Genomic DNA, 19,244 nt, shown 5'->3' on the forward strand with positions numbered 1-19,244 from the left:
GCCAAATGAGGATGACATGCTGTGTAACCAAGAAATGAAGATATTCTACAGATATTTCCTTTGAATAAAAATATGCTTAGGGTTTCAACTGACTAGATTTGGCTGATATTTCAAACCAAAATTCCACAACACGTTTATTGAACTCTGGAAGAGCAGAATGTTTAGGTGATGCTGGACTACTGTGCCAAAATGTCTGCATTGTATTCATTATACTGCATTTAATGCAAGCAACTTGTAATATTCATCAGTAATGTTAATCCAGGTGGATTTAGTCCTAATTTCTACATTTAATAAATCTTTATATATCAGCATCTGCAGATATGTAGATGAAAAATATTATATATTGGATATGTGTAATGGTACGCAAAAGTTTGAGCATCCTCTGTCAAATTATATGTTTGGTTGATTTTCTGAGTGAAAATGACAAGGGAACAGTTGTTCTGGCATTTAAGGGCACAATTAATGTTTATTTGCATGGTTTAATAAATTGGAAAAATATATATTATTATATAAGCTTCCTACTGTGTCTTCCTTCTTTGTCTTTTTATGTTTAGAGATCTGGTACCAGGTATCAATATCAAGTATCAGCAGACAATGCTAGATCAGATATTGGAGTGGAAAAATTCTGATTCTGCAAAGAGTGATGTGGCATTGTTAGCTGTGTGTTTCCTGTGGGCTAGTGGAGTGTTTGAGTAGGTTCATGATGGCATACTTTTAGATGCTTATTTTATGTGAACTTTTTCCAAAGGAAATTGCACTCATTTTAAAGCATGATGTCAGATTGGTATCAGTACTGCCAAGTACTCAGGATTTTTATATTGGCATCAGTACTGAAAAAGGTGGTATTTTGAAGTTATATTCAGTTATATTCATTACGTTACTGCAAGGGCCTATGGTACTACGTGCATAATATAGTCCTGTATTAAAGCCAAAAAAAAGTATTGAAGTACGCCTTTATATCCTAAACATTTATATCCTAAACATGCCAAACTGTACCAATACTGACATGCGTAGTCATTTCAATCGATCATTCAAGTGCACAAGTGGTTACAATGGATCTAAAGACGATGGAATATTTGATGACCCAGCACTGCATATGGCAGGATTGCGTGCATGATGTTCTTAATCCACTGTACACAGGCAATGTGCCACTAACAGCTGTGTAAGACAAAGACGTTTAAGAAGACTGCAATTATTTGAATACCGGTCCAAGCTGTGTTCATTTTATTTCTGTGGAAATGTTTTTTAGCCATTCAAATGAAGCAGCCAGATCTCACACCAAAACATGAGTAAGCTAGTAATGACCTGCATTTCATTGCACCTTAAAGTACACTTTTAAAAATAAAGGATCCCAAAGGTTCTTGGCTTGGCAGTACAGTTCTAATAAAAGCCTTTAATTGGTATAGCACCTCTACATTATGTTGAGTCTTTAAACTTTAAAAAGCTTCTTCACATCCACGCATCTCATTTACAGAAATAGTTCACTAAAGTACCATGAATTGAAAAAGTTCTTTAAGGACCCAAAAGTGGTTCTTCTTAGGAAAGCCCTATTCGGCAACTGCAAGAGTGAAACTGCTGCCTCAGAAACCCCAGCACTCACCGCTGTTTGTTTGATACATGAAGCTTGCATAGAATGAATGAGCCATGCTATCTGTGTTTGCAGTGAAGCAGGTGTGGGATTCCCCTCTAGCTTTACTCGCCTGTTTTAGTCCTATCATAGTTTCTTGTGTGTGGTAGTGAAGCTAAAAGAGTCCCTGCACTCTGACAGGGACGCTGGGATCCAGCACTAAAAAAGGACAGGGAAGGTCGGAGATATTTGTGTATCACACTGACGGATTGTGACCACAAATCCAATTAAGCTGGGAGCCACTGCAATCAACAGGATTAGCATTTCAGCTTCAGCCATTAGATAAATAGCAGGTTACTATCGGACATATCTTTCCCTGCCCTGCCACAGTTTCTGCAGATGTTCATCATTTGATCCCTGTTCTGTAGTCGTCCATATATTAAGATTATTTTTTTTGATGATTAATTAAGCTGCCATTTTTATAAAGGACAAACAACAAAAATTGACTTAACTGAACAATAACTAAACGAAAAGGCCCATAAGTACCTTCTTATTTCACTGGGGTATGAATACAAGGTGACACATCCTCAACTCACAACTAGCCCACCTGGAACAAGGTGCACAATGAGGAACATGATTAAAGATGCTACAATCTCTTTAAGGGTCACAGTTGCAGATGATGGTTGCATTTTGGGGTCACCAACTCCCAGAAACTGAAATTGGAACCCACCTTCTTGTCAGCAAGCCCCATTCTTAGGATGGCATCATGGATTCCATGAAGTACCAGAATGTTTTAAATGAATATGAGTGTCTCTGCCAAGAAGCTAAAACCGGGTTGTGGCAGGACAGTGTTTCAAAACATACATAGGAATTTGCACAATAATAGTTCAGTGACCACAAAATCAAGACTTTTCAAGGCCACACCAGTCCTTTAATCTAACCTGTGGGGAGGGCTGAAGAGAAGAATAAACTTGTCTTGAATCTTGAGAGGGCCTAGAACCCTAGAGAATCTGGAGAGATTCTGTGTCTCAGATTTTTTGCTCTCTATTCTTTAATTAAGATTTATCGCTTTTCTTCAGCCAAACATTATTGTCTAAGAGAAGATGTTTGATTGAGTAATTGTGACATCCCTTATAAAATGTGTTACTCTTCAGCTTGAGGAATAGCTTAAGCCTTGCCCGTGAACACACCACAGAAAGGTCCTCACAAACAGACTGATCACATAAAGCCTTGGTTTAATTTGATCAAGAATGCATTGTGTAATTGGACAAAAGAAAGTGGATAGGTACAACTGAAAAAAGCAGAGGTTATAGACTAGCCCTGTTGTTTAAGGACAGGTCAGTTGGAGGTTTCTTCTGTAATACACACAAAGGTAAACAGGAGCATTCATGCACAAAATTCCAGAAACAAAGAGGTGTATAACAAATACCTTCTTTCACCCCAATCACAAAGCAGCTTTTATGTGAAGGGAAGGTGCTGAAGGTATTGGTTTTATGCAGGGATATGGTGTGACTTGGGCAGAGAAATGTCCACTGTGAAGACTGGAGAGAGTTTCTCACAGAAACCCCTTTGCCTCTTTTCCCCTCTGGCTTAGGTTACAAGACACTGCTGAAAGGAATCTCCGGGAACTTTACCAGTGGAGGACTGGTGGCCATCATGGGGCCCTCGGGAGCCGGGAAATCTACGCTTATGAATATTCTGGCAGGATATAGGTGATTACCAAGGCCCATCACTCAAACACGCATAACTAATGACATACAATATCTACAGTGTATATACACAGCACCATGTTTCATTTATTTACTTTTCAGTCAAAGCGGCCACTACAAGTTATTCATTTTTCAGTGTCAAGAAAAAAAGCAGAAAATCATATAGAAGCCTCAATAACTAAATATGATTTTTTTCAGTATTTAATATGGCCACACATTATCTTCATGACAGCTTCCACTCTTTTCAGGGGACTTGCTTATAGTTTTTCAAAGAAAGAGATATTTTTCCACAACTCCAAATTTCAGTCTTAGAAGTTGGTTTGCATTCTTTGCTTCCCGCGGACTCTGGGGTGGTCAGTCCATAGACATCCTTTCAGACTTATAGTGTTGAGTTGTCTACTCACAGTGGAAGGATGGACAGAAATTCCTGTGGAGCAGATCTGAAACAAGGGTGGAGCTTCATTTTCTCCTCTCTCTTACAGATAGAAGCTTTAAGTACTGTTTATCTGAGACTACCAATTTTGGTGGTCTGCCAGGTCTTGCACAGTTGTTAGGAATCCCATTTCTCTTAACCGTTGATCATTTTTAAACACCAGTTTTGGGATCTCCTGTTTTTTCACGTTTTCTTTTGACTTTGCATTGCTTATGCAAGTGGATTATCTTCCATCTAATTTCCTCAGAAATATCATCTAAAAAATTAAATATTTGTACTAAAAGGCCATTTTGACTTGCAATGAATTAAATGGGGGGTGGTCTCTGCCTTTGCACAGTACTGTGTATTTTGAACAGAGCAAACTGTCACATGTTATTGTCACCCAGCAAACTTTTTAAATACCTTCTTGTGGAATATTATCATTCACTAAATGCCATTCAACTGTAAAATTTATTGGAAATGACAATTACAACCCCATACAATACATTACTTTGTACAGTACGATGCAATATATACAGTGCAATTTGAATTTAGAGTAGAAAATAGCAAAATGAACCTGCTTTCAGCCCTCACTGAGGATCAGAGTTTCATAAAACGCATTTTGTTCTAGTGCCAGAAAATACATACCCAATTCATATACATTCACTTTCATATACATATTTTAAAATGTGTGCAATTATCTTGCAGGGAAACAGGAATGAAAGGAGAAATATTAATAAACGGACAGCCCCGAGATCTACGCTCCTTCAGGAAAGTGTCTTGCTATATTATGCAAGACGACATGCTTCTGCCTCACCTCACAGTGCAGGAGGCCATGATGGTAATGAGCTAATTTAACATCAGTGTTTTTAGACAGCTCCTTCAGGAAGCTCATGTAGCTGAAAGTTACTCAGCCATCTCAGTGCCTGAAGGAAACATAAGGAAATAAACCGTATTCTTACAGTACATGATCAAGGGATGAATGATCAGCCTCACCTTATCATTATATTCTCAGAAGATTTTCACAGATAGCTGTATATATCATGGCTATACATATACTGTCTATATTATATGATTCACTACCTACAACACTGTAAATGGGTCATAAGTAGCTCTCTTAGCAGTTTTCTTTGTAATTTCTTCTGTGTTATCTTGGTTGTTGTCCATAAGAGCATGCAAATCCTGTTGTTACCTTTAATTCTACTTGTTAATGCTTGCTGCACACAGTCTAAATCCCCCCTTTAACCTCCTCAGGTGTCAGCTAATCTCAAACTCCAGGAAAAGGAGGAGGGCAGGAGAGAGATGGTAAGAGAGAACTGTGTGAACTTCTTCTCTCATGGTATACGTGCAGTTTTTAATATAAGGTGCAGCTGTAGGAGCTACAGCAACTGGTTGTGTTAGCATTACATCACCGGTATCTGGTGGATTATGCAAGATGCAGTCTGGAAAAAAACAAGAACATGTGGTTCTGTTTGAGGCAATATTGTTAGCTGGACATTGAGTTATTGATTAGTATACACAGTACCCTTTACAAATGTTGGCATCCCTTGCAATCATAAGCAAAATGAGCTGTAAAAAATATTCTTAATCCTTGTTGTTTTGGATCTTTCATTCAACATATTAGCAAAAATCTAACCATTTTAAACCATAATGATACAAAGAAAAAAAACTCCTGTGATCAAAGTCTTTTTCTTTAATATATGTGTGCCACAATTATTTGCCACCCTCCATCTTTTAAGAGTGAAATCTATTTTATGTTTTTAAGTACATCTGAGCATGTAGGAACACTTCAATAGGCGGCCATGACTTCCTGTTTTAACTTTAATTTCTGAATATATATGAGATGAAATACAGACCTTATTCTCTCAGTCATGCATCAGTATGAGACCACAGAAAACAGCAGTGATGTGTGACTAAAGGTTGCTAAGATCCACAAATTAGGATGGCTACAAGAAAATAGCTGAACAGTTAAAAACATCCATTTCCAATATCAGGGCAATAATTAAGCAGTTTAAAACAACTGCAAATGTTAAGAATCTGTGAGGAAGAGGACGTATGTCTATACTGTCCTCACACACAGTGAAGAGGACAGTTTGAGTGGGCAAAAAAATCTCCAAGGATTACAGATGTGGAATTGCAGGCATTATTTAGCTCTTGGTATCAGAACATCTCCCAAAGTATGATCAAACCACATATGTAACCACAAGATGTTTGGGGTGGGGGCGTTACTAGAAGAAAGCCTATATGCTGTAAAGAACAAATAAACTCAAGCTCCTACAGTTTGCCAAGCATTACTGGAACTTTCAGTGGGACAGTGTTCTATGGTCAGATGAGACCAAAGTAGAGGTTTTTGGCAACAAACACCAGAGGAGAATTTGGCATGGACACAAAGACAGTTAGTGTGACGTATGGTGGTGGATTGGTGATCGTTGGAAGGCCCTGGACAATTTATTTAGATACACGGTATCACAGACTCTGTCAAGGACCAGCAGAAATAAAATCAAAACCTTACTGCCTCAGCCAGAAAGCTGAAACTGGGCTATAGTTTGGATCTTCCAGAAAGACATGAATCCAAAGTATGCCTCAAAATCAACACAAAGATGGTTCATTGACCACAAAATTAAGGTTTTGCTATGGCCACCCCAGTTCCCACTTTTAAACCCTATAGAAAACCTGTGAGATGAGCTTAAGAGGAAAATCCACAGTGTAGACCTCAGAATCCGAAGGATCTGGAGAGGTTCTATATGGAGGAATGGTCTCAGATGCCTTGCCATGTGTTCTTCTGTCTGATTACATGAGAATGACAGAAAGGAGAGGACTCATAGCTGTGATCTTTGTAAAGGGAGTCTACACAAATTATTAAATGAAGCAGGGCCACCCAGATTTGAGAAAAATATTTATTTCCTGATAAGCTTTAGGTTTTTTAATCAGTATACTTCAAAAAGGATAGATTTGTATTAATATATGGAATGAAAGATCAAAACAATAAGTAATAAAGAATTTTTTTACATCTTGTTTTGCTCAAGTTAAATAGGGGTGTCAGTATTTGTGGAGGGCACTGTATTAGTAATCAAGTTATTCTATGTTTAATGAAGGAACTAAGGATTTATTGAAAATCTGTAAAAATACAAGATTCAGTCATTTAAAAAAAAATTAAATATGGTCCTTCAAGGGTTCTTTTGTAAAATAAACTGTTCTATATAAAGCCATGAACACCCAAAGAACCTTGTGCATGTTTAAAGGGTTCTTTGCATCACAAGAATGTGCTGTAGATGGTTTTATATAGAACCTTTTTGAAAAGGTATTCATATAGCACCAAAAAGGGTTCTTCTATTATCACAAGATCCGCATCGTAAAAATAGAAGAATTCTTTTATGTAGAGCCCTTTTAAAAAATGGAACTGAAGAACTATTTAACAATGCAAAGAACCGTTTAATCATGCAAAGGGTTCTTTGAGTGTTCGTGGTTCTATATAGAACCATTTTCTTTAATAAAGAACCCTTGAAGAACCCTCATATTTAAGAGTGTAGTCTTAGCCTTTAAATGTTGGTTTGGGCTATTTACAGACACTTTGACCTGTCAAAATGGTGAGAACACTGGCAAATATCTGGCAAGACTGACATTCGTTTCCATTTTCCAAGTTTGCATTAAAAATGAGTGTCTATCTTGTGCTGCTGAGCTAATCAGTATAAATGAGTTGCACAGATTTTGATAAAATCTATTCACCCACCATAGACAGTTCAAAAGAATGCACATAGAGAGAGGAAGCCTATTTTATTGTACATAGTTATTATTTGACATAGTTATGATGTAGCTTAGGTATCATACCATAATATGATATTGCCTACATACTGATTTGGTTGTGAACAGTTTTGGAGGAAATTCTTCATAACCTTTATCGTAACATTATCTAACATTCTAATGTTTGTAACTTGAATGATACTAAAGCCTGAATGATACTGAAGCCTATATTCTGCTATCCAGCACACTTCACATGTCATGCTTCTGGCATACAGTACTGTGCAGAAGTCAGAAACTGCCATTCACTTATTTTATTTCCAGTCAAAACAGCTTTTAAGTACAAATTACACATTTATTAGCATCAGTAAAAAACAAACAGAAACAACTAAATATGAAAATTAATTGTGTTTGGTGTGTCAACTTGGCCTTATTATAGCTTCCATTCTTTTCAAGAGACTTGCTTTCAGCTTTTCAAAGAAGCATGCAGAAATGTGCAATTTTCCACACTTCTTAGAATGTCTTCTTAGAAATTTGTTGCATTTTCTGCTTTTCAAAATTCAGCCAATCTCAAACACATTCAACATCACAACTTCCACAACTCAGATGTCCAGTTTGGGTATTGTAGTGCTAATTTTAGCTTTTTTATTGATTTTCTTTTCTCCGTAACAGCTTCTTGACAGTTTTACATCCTTTCAAACTCATAGCGTTGAGTTGTCATCTCATAGTAGAATGATGGACAGGAACACCTGTATATTTTATTCAGATCTGAACTAAGAATGTTTCGTCTCTCTCTCTCAAAGTCAAAAACCTTAAGCACTGTTTGTCTGACACTAATGTTAGAGCAGTGTTTCCCAACCCTGGTCCTGTAGACTCATTGTCCTGCCCATTTTAGAGTTTTCCTTGCTTCAGTATGTCCACTTCAGCTCAATAGGGGCTTGTCAAAGAGCTGATTAGTTGGATCAAGTGTTTCAGAAGCAGGAAAAACACTAAATGTGCAGAGCATTGGGCCTCCAGGACCATGGTTGAGAAACATTGTGTTAGAGAACACAGCAGTAACTGGTTGGTTATGAGACAGGAAGGATGGAAGAGTTGAAGTGGTAGTAGGGTACACAGGAGTAAAGAGTGGACAAATTAAATATTGATAGATTGACAGAATAAACTTAGTGTTGGAGCCTGTGCAATTTTTGGTTGAATGTATGTTTCTTGCTTTCTCTGACACTGAGTAATGAATAACTAAATACATCTAAATAATACGCAGTAGAATAGTTCAATAAACCTAAACTAGTCTATGTGCTTTGGAAAAGAGTTGAATGCTTTAATAGAGGCTGCCTTTTCTCTGTAGGTGAGGGAGATCTTGACTGCGCTTGGTTTATTGGAGTGTGCTAAAACACGCACATCTAACCTCTCCGGCGGCCAGAGGAAACGCTTGGCCATCGCCTTGGAACTTGTCAACAACCCACCCGTCATGTTTTTTGATGAGCCCACAAGGTGAGCCTGTTAACAAACACATACACACACGCCCTCAAATGACATGAGGATTATCACTTCAACCTCTTCGAGAAGCAGACCATGCACTTCTGGAGCCAAATATAGCTCTTGGAAAAAAAGCAAAACAAAACTCATTGCCCATGAGGTTTTTCTGTCATGTCCTTGTAGTGAGGAGTGAAATTGAATTATGGTTTACTAGGCTGCTTCCAATGGGGTTGGTGAGGGGTATGATAACTGTCTTGGGATGGAGGTCCCTCAGGACTCTATTAGGCAATCGGTTCATTTCTCCCCTCGGCTTTCTGTTATATCCCCTGAGAGATTATGTCTTGGAACTAAAACAATACTGCCCTCTCGCAGCACTCAGAAGAACATATATGCATATCCTTGCTGTCATATGAAAACCTTGCTCTGAAATTATCTTTAATGAAGAGTGCTATGCCAAAGTTTGAATAGCCCCAGTCAAATGATGTTTTGCAGATTTTTCCAAGTGAAAATAAATAAATGAATCTGGACCATTTTAGTGTGAAAAGTTCAGACAATGTAAACAGTAGCTGGCATTTCCAAATTAAACAAATAATTTAAAACAACAGTTAATAAAACACATGTTATAAGGTGTTAATATCACAGTGATATGTTATGTCAAGGCTCCAAGGCTCAATTGACTTTCTAGTGCATTTATTTCTGCTCTGTCCTCCAGTGGTATTAAGATGAACACTTCATCCCCTTTGTCCAGTGTCTCTGTTGTCTCTGACAGATTACAGCTGGCAAGCTAAGTAGTCAGAAATCACCTTGATGGCCTTGCCTGGAGCACAGACATGACTGCTCAAAGTCATTTTTGCATCGAATGCACCTGTTAGAAAATATTTTCTTATGTCTAAAAATCATTTTTATTCATTTTTCTATTGATTACAGTTCTTTAGGGGAAATAGAAGACTGTCATAGCTGATTTACACTGATGAAAAATGCTGATTCCATTGTACATTCTTCAATGCCATTCAATTTTTGTAAGTTTATTGTGTAATGATTCTACCTTCTGTCACAGAGAAGACCTTTTGAGCCTGTAAGCGTTGATGGTATACATACAGTAATTGGCATAGTTTGCCTTTGAACTGATCCCAATGGGAAAGCAATAGATTGTCTTTTATTTGCACTAATAGATAGAAAAGTTAGGCTTATATAAAGTGAAATGTGATGTTTTCTTTCCTCCTGCAGTGGACTGGACAGTTCTTCCTGTTTCCAAGTGGTCTCACTGATGAAAGCTCTTGCACAAGGTGGTCGGACAGTCATCTGCACCATCCACCAGCCCAGCGCCAAAGTCTTTGAGCTCTTTGACAAAGTAAATTCAGCATTATATGATCTTCAAATAATGGTTCCTAAATGGTTCTTGTCTTGGGCTTGTGGCTCTTGGAAAAAGCTTTATTTGGAATAGAACCTTTTTCAGTATGTGGAGGTTCTTTAAACTTTAAAATATTCTTCACATTTACATTTATAAAATTTAAAGAGCAAATCACTGAAAAGTTCTATGGGTCCTCAAAGATCATCTTTTTCCAAAGAACCCAAAGCCATATGATCCTAACATACTAACTTAACACTAACATGATATGCTATATATCCAAATTACGGCTAATTTCTAAGGAGACATATTCTGTTTCTTTACAAGGGATAATATTAGCCAAATCTTTGGTAAATCTGACTTCCTGTGGCCTCCTGAAGTGAACTCAGTATAGATATGATAAAATATGAAAAGCAGTTCATTTGACAGCTTTTCCTTCATGGTTTCACAGCTCTATGTCCTGAGCCAAGGTCAGTGCATCTACCGGGGAAAAGTATCCAACCTCATCCCTTACCTGAGGGAACATGGACTCAACTGTCCTACGTATCACAACCCTGCTGACTTCAGTAAGAAAACCATCCTCTTTGCTAAAAAAGCCTGAAACCAGTGTGCATCAGCAGCTGCAGCTGCTGAACGTCCAGATATGCATAGTCATAACAAAATCTGGGAAATGCTAGAAATAGATGTTTTTCTCAGTGTGTTGGGTTGCAAAACTCACTTTGACTTTGTTACCAAATAACTTTATTCTGTGAATAATCTCAGTCTTTTTTGGGTTGCACATTGTCTGAAGAGTTGGAGTTTAGTACATGTGAACTTTTCTTTTACCCCAGTAATGGAGGTGGCTTCTGGAGAATATGGTGACCACATGGCTCGGCTGGTGAAGGCTGTTCAGGAGAGGAAGTGTGAGAAAGATTACAAAAGCGAGATGAGTGCAGATGGAGCCCTGAACCCCTTTCTGTGGCATAGACCATCTGAGGAGGTACAGCTAAAGGCACTTATAAACACTTTTATTTAGTGTTTCATCATGTGAATTGGGTGTTTTCATCATGTGAATTGGGTGTTTTTTCATCTGTTGGGTTGAGGCAAAAGTACATAAATGAAAGAAAGCAGAAAACCTGTTGAGACACACTGCGTTTTATGAGAACAACAACAAAAAAATTAACAAAAGTTCTGACTTCCGACTGATGCTAAAACACCTTTAGAGAGGATTAAAGGAGTAATGTGTGTGTTTTTTTTTTCTTGAGTAGATGTTTCTGTTTTTAGTTGAGAGCTACTAAGTATTGACAGCTAGGAAGTAAGAAAGCTAATAAACAGTTTGGCCTCTGTAGGCTTCTACTTATATAGCTATTAAGAAAAAAACACCAAAAAAAAACAAAAACAAAAAAAAAAACAACACAACTAATTCATTTAGTTAATCACAAATATGACAATTGCCAGCTACAGTTTTAAGATCATAACAGGCCAAGTGATTTTAATCATTAACATATAGTTAATAATTGCTTTTTTTAATTGTACTATGTTACATTGGTGACAGCAACTGTACTGCCTTGCAATTGGTGACACTGTTGACCTTGGAGCTTTAGCATTTTATTTTAGAGCAGAGGGGTCCCAGAGAGAAAAAACAGAGCCTAACAAACTTGTTTTTACTTGTACTTTTGTACTTCTGCTCAAGTTTGTTTCTAGAAAGATAATTTACCTTTTACTCCAGTCATTATTTCACTGAACTGACAATATTTTCACTTGAGTGTGGGTTTAGGCCTCTCTTCCTACTTCTGGTCAAAGCATGTTTAGCCTGTGCTGCATAAACATTAGTTTGTGTCATATCATTCTCCATGCAAATATTTCCCGTAAGCTTTCTCTTTTAAAATTCAATTCTGTTGTGCAACACCGTAAAATTTGGATATGCAAAGAGGTATTGTTTGATGTAGGAGCTAATGCAGGCTCCCTCAATTAGGGCTCTTATCAGAAGGTTTAATTGTTAATTAGCATTGTAAGAAGGACATTTATTCTCTGTAGGACTCCTCTTCTACTGAGGGCTGCCACAGCTTCTCTGCCAGCTGTCTGACGCAGTTCTGCATCCTCTTCAAGAGAACCTTCCTCAGCATCATGAGGGATTCGGTAAGCAGCACTGCCACTTAATGGACGAGTGGAATAATGCATGTAGTAATGCAGAAAGCGGCCACTTACGGGCAAGGGATAATTGTGAAATTCTCACAGATACAAGTAAATAAATATAACGTATAATAAAACATTAAGAATCCCACATTAAGTTCTCAGGCTTATTTATTAAAAGTGTTTTAATTTTTGTTAAAACACTTTTAACACTTGGTCATCTTAATGCACAATTACTGTTACTTACTGAATTAGACACGATATCGCATATAGCAAATAATGAATAAAATGTGGTTTGTGCAAAAGTTACAATTTTAGATTTTGTTTTACTTTTTCCCAGTATATTAAATTTATCAAATAAATAGAAATTGTCCTCACTAGTATTTGCTTGGAAAATCCTGGTAGAGCCAGAAAGAAGAAAGTTTCTTGCTCTTATGTCGCTGTCTGTGCATAGATGCCTACACAATATTTAAAATAAGTATGACGATGAGACAAAACAGTGAAGAGAAGATACAGTGTTCACATACTCTGAAAACGTGATACACTGAACTGAATGAAAAGTCCACATTAACATTTTATAGCCCAAAAATAAGAATCATTTTTCTCTTCTTTTTTTTTTAAACAGGTGTTGACCCATCTTCGTATCACCTCTCATATTGGCATCGGGATCCTGATAGGACTTCTGTACCTTGGCATCGGCAACGAGGCCAAGAAAGTCCTCAGCAATTCTGGTTTCCTTTTCTTCTCTATGCTCTTCCTCATGTTTGCTGCTCTAATGCCCACTGTGCTCACCTGTGAGTGAACTAAATTACTAACTATCTATTCATCTTTCTGTCTGCTTAACCATGCCTAGAAACATGATGTTATCTGCTGAGTTTTAATGGGCCCTGATATTCTTTGTTGCCTCTAGCATGAGTGTAGCTCTCTAGCATGAGTAACCTTTCTAAAATATTAATATCTCTTACATCCCAAGCTCTAAATGTCTCATTTTAATGATGTATGCTTGTTGGGTTGTTAATTAAAAGAACTTTGCTTTTTTAAATTCTAGTTCCTCTTGAAATGGGCGTCTTTTTGAGGGAACACTTAAATTACTGGTACAGTCTGAAGGCGTACTATCTGGCAAAGACCATGGCTGATGTCCCATTCCAGGTAAAACCCCTGTTATGCATGGATAGGCCTGTCACGGTTGTTACATAATCACCCGATTGCAGTTATTTCAGCTGATGATTCTGTTCCTGGCCTTGGGTACTATAACCTTTGACAATCAAGTTGATGTTGCAACAGACAGAATGTGAATTGGGTGCATTTTCATCAGTCAGGTTGAGGCACATAAGTGTAAATAAAAGACAGCAGAAAACTCATCTACTGAGACATTTCATGGGTCTTTAGACGTTGATGTTATAACACTTTTAGAGACCAGTGATGAGTGATATTTGTTGATTTGAGCTCTTATATGTTTGTTGTCCACTCTAAATGTTGTCATCTATAAAGTAAGATAGCTAATCAGCCAAATAGACCATTTTAGACTTGTACTTTAACAGCTGCATGCAATGAACCAAAGACAGTTCAATTATTAATCACAATTATTTATATGGCAGTTATAATCATGACAGGCCTACACATGGAAAGCACATGCCTTATGAAGACCAGACAGTGGGACTAAAGTAGGAATTCCTAGATTTGGTAAGACTTAAGGGTTCAAGATCAGATTTTCACTTAGATTTTCACTTTAACTAATCATGTTAAAACAGAAAGGACAGATTTGGAGCTATGATGACATAAACATGCTATAGGAGCTCAGAACGGATTTAGAGCTCAGGTCAGAGCAGGGTTCTCCCAATTTAGCCAAATCCCACAATAACATTATGTAAGCAGGCCATGCTCCCTGTTAGAAAAGCTCTTCTCCGAGATCTAATAACTAATGGTCCAAACCGCTACATAGTCATTTTTAGCAGACATTTTCTTATATTGTCTCAGTTTAGTCAGTAGAATGCAAGCTTGATTTCAAGTTGAAGTCACTTGTACTCTAGTGGCAAGAGCATGTCTGAGCTAATGTTTGTTATAAAGTTTAATGAACATTTTTAATGTTTAAATCACAGTGTGCAGTTAAAACATGAAATACTGAAGAAAAAAACAACCTAAGCATTATTTTTAGTACGTCAAAGTTCAAATTGGAGCACAGTGCTGGACTTTCTGCATTGGTGTACAACTGAAAAAAACAGATTGCGATTACAAAATACCTACATTTTCTTCTTCATAGATTGTATTCCCAGTGGCCTACTGCAGCATCGTTTATTGGATGACCTCTCAACCCTCAGACGCTGTTCGTTTCATTCTCTTTTTGGCCTTGGGGACTCTCACCTCTCTGGTGGCACAGTCCCTGGGCCTGTTGATTGGAGCAGCATCTACATCTTTGCAGGTGATTCTAGGTTTAAACGCATTGCACAGAAATACTGATAATAATCTAATTAATTATTCGTGTCATTGTCAAAATGATTAGGCTCTTTTTTCAATAATGCTGGCATGTTTTTAGCTTGACTGGATAGCTTTTCTGATATTGTAATATTTTGTTTCCTAGGTGGCCACTTTTGTAGGTCCAGTGACAGCGATTCCAGTTCTGCTTTTTTCTGGCTTTTTTGTCAGCTTTGACACCATCCCAAAGTACCTCCAGTGGATATCATACATTTCATATGTCAGGTAATAGATATTTTTGTTTGTCCTTGATTATAAAACATTTCTGAGGCTGAGGTTGTTATCTAAAATATATAAGAATAGATTTTGAAATGAACAGTAAATTCATTATAAATCTGGATAGCACTTTATTGAAGGGCAGTATTCATAAGGCTACAACAACACATACATCTGTATGGGAAGGTTTGAACACCCCTTGTCAAATCGCATGTTTATTGTTATATAGAGAGCATTAAATAGCCATTAAATATAGCATTTTTCTATTTATTTGCTGTTTAACATATTGGAAAAAAATAAATATGTAAGGTGTCATAACTTCTTATATCTTTTTTCCTCAATATATTAAATTAAGAAAATAAAGAGTAATTGTAAATAAATGCACAAAAGTATGGATGCATGATCTTGTTATCACTTAGAAAATAAACTATACATGTAATTCGACTAGGGCACCAAACTGACATATAGACATTATAGATATATAGACCTTCAGAAAGGAGGTTTACACAGGTTTCTGTCAGTTGTGATGAAAGGTTTATGTAATTCTATAGCCTGTTAATACAATCATACATCTAATGTCTGCATTTGCACCTGTGTAAAACAGCTGTCTCTTGGTTTTCAGGTACGGCTTTGAAGGAGTTATCTTGTCCATCTATGGGCTGGACCGTGAGGACTTGCACTGTGACAAAGATGAAACATGTCACTTCCAAAAGTCAGAGGCCATCCTGAAAGAGCTGGACGTTGAAAATGCAAAGCTGTATCTGGACTTCATTGTGCTGGGCATCTTCTTTGTCTCCTTGCGTCTTATTGCTTATTTTGTCCTCCGCTACAAAATCAGTGCCGAGCGGTAGACGGGCAGAGGAGACGGTAAAGGGAAGACTGGCAAGACTCTTATACATAGAGGACAATAGAGCGGACCATCTTTCCTTCCAGTTGCATAAAGGACCACCCATACAGGACAAGACTGCCACTGTGGTGACCTAAACTGAAAATGACACTGCAGACACTCAGGTCTGGGGCATAGCATAGATGTGAACACTGCATTGTAGTCTCACATCTGCAGGAATGGTCAATGTAACATCCCCTGGGTGAAGAGAAATCACAACTCAGGACAGGCTGTGCTAACGAGGACGTTTCTGAGAAAATAGTAATGTTGAACTTTTTTTGTGCCAGTTTGTTTGAACATTTATCAGAGAGCTGGACTCATGTTTACAATTAAATGTAGATTATTTTTTTAAATCTTGTGTTATGTTCTGCTATGTAAAACAAATTATGGGTGGGAACTGTTGACTTAGCCATTCCCTCATCCCTAAAATTGTGTCTGTTTGTGTGTGGCACGGCTTTTCTCCTTATCTGTACGATCCTTTTAACTAGGAACACTCTGAGAGGAGCTTATACTTTATACTTCAGGGTTTCACTGATCTAAGAGCTGGTCTCCATGCAGTGAGCCTAATACAGTAGTCTGCTTTTCATATTTTGCTGCTTAAAGAAGAGAAACTGTCTCATTACTGACAGAAAACTGGGTAATGCATTGTAATATGTATTACAATGTGACTTTGTGGTAACATTTTATACTAACAAGCCCCTAAGAATGGCAATCATTAGCTAATAGTTTGTTAATGAGTGACAATAATTATATATTATTTGTTTACTTAGTGACATACAGTAATTAAATGAACTGTAATATACTTTTTAAAACATAATATTTAATATAACATTTTCATAAATGCATTATGTTTAAATTATTTAAGTAATATATCTATAAGTAGTACCACATATCTTTATAAATACACTGTAAAGTTGCAACTAATTATATGAATTCTAAAGGTATAATTAATGATTATTAATGTTTAAACAAGTATATAATAGTAACCACTTTCTGAAGATTAACTAAGCTATAAGGAAATGTTTATGGATCACAAAGTAGCAAGATAGTAAATAAATACAAGATGATCATGAATTTATGGGTATCAAATAACAATCATGATTAACCAACTATAATGAATGACTATCATCAGTTTGTCATTATCATAGATCTTCATACATTCTCAGACAAAAAGATATAAAACTGTCACTAGGGTGGTCCTTCTCTTGTCAGTGAGGTGGTACCCTCAAGTCTATGTCTTAAGTACCTTTAGTTGAGGAACATAACTGTACGATATTCCACTGAAATGACATTTTTTAAGGTTTGACTCCACACTCCAGGTCTTGACTCCAGCTTTTTTATTTTATTGTTCTGTATTTGAACATTACACTATGAAAATGTACAAATATGTACCTTTGCCTTGAGAAAAAACATCTTTAAGGTAAACAATTGGACCTTAAAACCACTGCTGCATCTATAAGGGTCCCTTTACATTGTTTGTACCTTGATGAATGAAAAATGTACCTACGTAGTACGATTTTTCCAACACTGTACAATCATTTGCTGATCCATTTATTATGAAATTTTCACCCCATGCAAAAGGTTACTAGAGTTCTTACATTGTGCATAAAAGTAAACAATGACAGAAATGGATAAGCAATGTTTTCGCATGACAGGGATGATGTTTAACTATTATATAAACATTAACAGACAGAAACAAACTATTATGTAATGATTAAGATGCTGTTTATCAAGGCCTGTGATTATAAAATGTTACCGACTTTGTATAATGTGTTATAAGCACTAGCTTTATAAAGTGCTGTAATGATGGAAATGTGACTTGCAAACTACAGGGTTTTTATCTGTTCACTGAAGCAAAATGCAAAATATTCACAGTCAAAATCTGAAACTGTGCTGTTAAACCAGCACTACTTTTAATGATTTCTGTTAATCAAACTGTCATGATGTTTCTGGCCAAACCATCCATAATATCCATCAGGATGCAGGTGAATTTGTCTGAAGTGGCATTTTTACAGATTCTGTTTGTTGGTTCACCGAGACCAAAAAGCACAGTTTGAGATGTTTTTTATGAGTATTGAATGTACAGATCTAATTATTATAAACAACCTGGTCTCAACCAAGGTTTCCAAGTCCATATGAAACATGAAGCACAGCTGACTTGCTGTCAGCAATGGTTTTCTGGTATGTTTGTAATCATCTGTATGATTTATAGTGCCATGTTCTCTTGAATGACTCTAATACAGGCAGCTTTAATGTAAAACATGGCATTTGTTTACCATAGTAAGCCAAATGTATCACATGAGAGGTTTAGGAATCAAACCGAAGCAAATATGAGCACAGCACTTCCTACCTTCCTTACAACTTCATCCCAGTACATTTCTTATTATGCTAAATATTTAGTAAAATTGGAAAATCTCATAATGATATCTTGTTAATTATCTTTTATTTTCATGAGTGGTTTATAAGCTTTTAGATGTTTGTATTTATTTCACTGTTAAAAGCCTTTGATTGCCTGAGCTACAACTTCATGATCCACAAGGCCACAAAGAGACAAAGGACATCATACCCAATTACCAACTGTGAGCTGTGCAGTTCTGGGAAATTGATGCAAATGTGGAAATGAAAGCTCAACCAGTTTTCTTTGAAATATTGTGTATCAGTAGTTAATTCCTATTACTGCCAGGTACAAGAGCATTACCTACTAAACATTGCTTTATGGGAATGCTAAGCTTTAACATAAGTATTACAATGATATGCACATAGGGCATCTGATCTTTGCTGTGGATCTTGATGTCAAAATTGTTATGCAATTCTGGATTTTCAACATTATCAGGTAGATGTAAGATCTTACTGTAGATTGGTCAGTCTGTCAGAGATGCTCTGCAGTTGTCTCTTTTGCTATTTGTTTGTTTTTTCTTTGTATGCTACCTGTACATTACTTTGTTCATTAGTGCTCTGTTCTTTAAATCTTGCACACCATCTGAAGTATGGAAACATGTTTTCATTGTCAAGGTCATTAAGGCTGTATTTTATTAGTTGTTTTCATTTTTTCAGGGTACTACTACTACATGTTCAATCAGTTGTGTTATTATCTGTAAAGAAAATGTGATGTAATGATGATAGAGCCATAATAAAGTTTTGTTATTTTCAAAGTCTCTGTTTTTTTTTGATTTAGTGTACACCTTAGTAATGTTAAGCAAAATTGTTCATGCATTAAATCGCTATACAAACAGTAGTCTATTGATACCATTTATAAGAATCGGTAAAACTCTCATCATATCTTACATGATGACAATTTATTTTTTAGC

The 19,244-nt window shown here is 36.7% G+C and overlaps 1 protein-coding gene across 1 annotated transcript in view; it reads left to right on the top strand.

Annotated features, from left to right (window-relative positions):
* The window catches only part of abcg1 (ATP-binding cassette, sub-family G (WHITE), member 1), a 30,126-nt gene extending 11,038 nt beyond the window's left edge, over window positions 1–19,088 (top strand). The window contains exons 3-15 of the mRNA XM_017696737.2: window positions 3,162–3,279; window positions 4,397–4,529; window positions 4,943–4,993; window positions 8,772–8,917; window positions 10,130–10,253; window positions 10,702–10,816; window positions 11,081–11,229; window positions 12,267–12,368; window positions 12,988–13,156; window positions 13,411–13,511; window positions 14,623–14,781; window positions 14,941–15,059; window positions 15,673–19,088. Of these exons, the coding sequence (XP_017552226.1) occupies window positions 3,162–3,279; window positions 4,397–4,529; window positions 4,943–4,993; window positions 8,772–8,917; window positions 10,130–10,253; window positions 10,702–10,816; window positions 11,081–11,229; window positions 12,267–12,368; window positions 12,988–13,156; window positions 13,411–13,511; window positions 14,623–14,781; window positions 14,941–15,059; window positions 15,673–15,901 (1,715 nt within the window). The 3' untranslated portion in view covers window positions 15,902–19,088. The remainder of the gene's footprint in view (window positions 1–3,161; window positions 3,280–4,396; window positions 4,530–4,942; window positions 4,994–8,771; window positions 8,918–10,129; window positions 10,254–10,701; window positions 10,817–11,080; window positions 11,230–12,266; window positions 12,369–12,987; window positions 13,157–13,410; window positions 13,512–14,622; window positions 14,782–14,940; window positions 15,060–15,672) is intronic.
* Window positions 19,089–19,244: the final 156 nt, after the last annotated feature.

Source organism: Pygocentrus nattereri, chromosome 17, assembly GCF_015220715.1.
Source record: "Pygocentrus nattereri isolate fPygNat1 chromosome 17, fPygNat1.pri, whole genome shotgun sequence".
Lineage (NCBI taxonomy): Eukaryota > Metazoa > Chordata > Actinopteri > Characiformes > Serrasalmidae > Pygocentrus > Pygocentrus nattereri.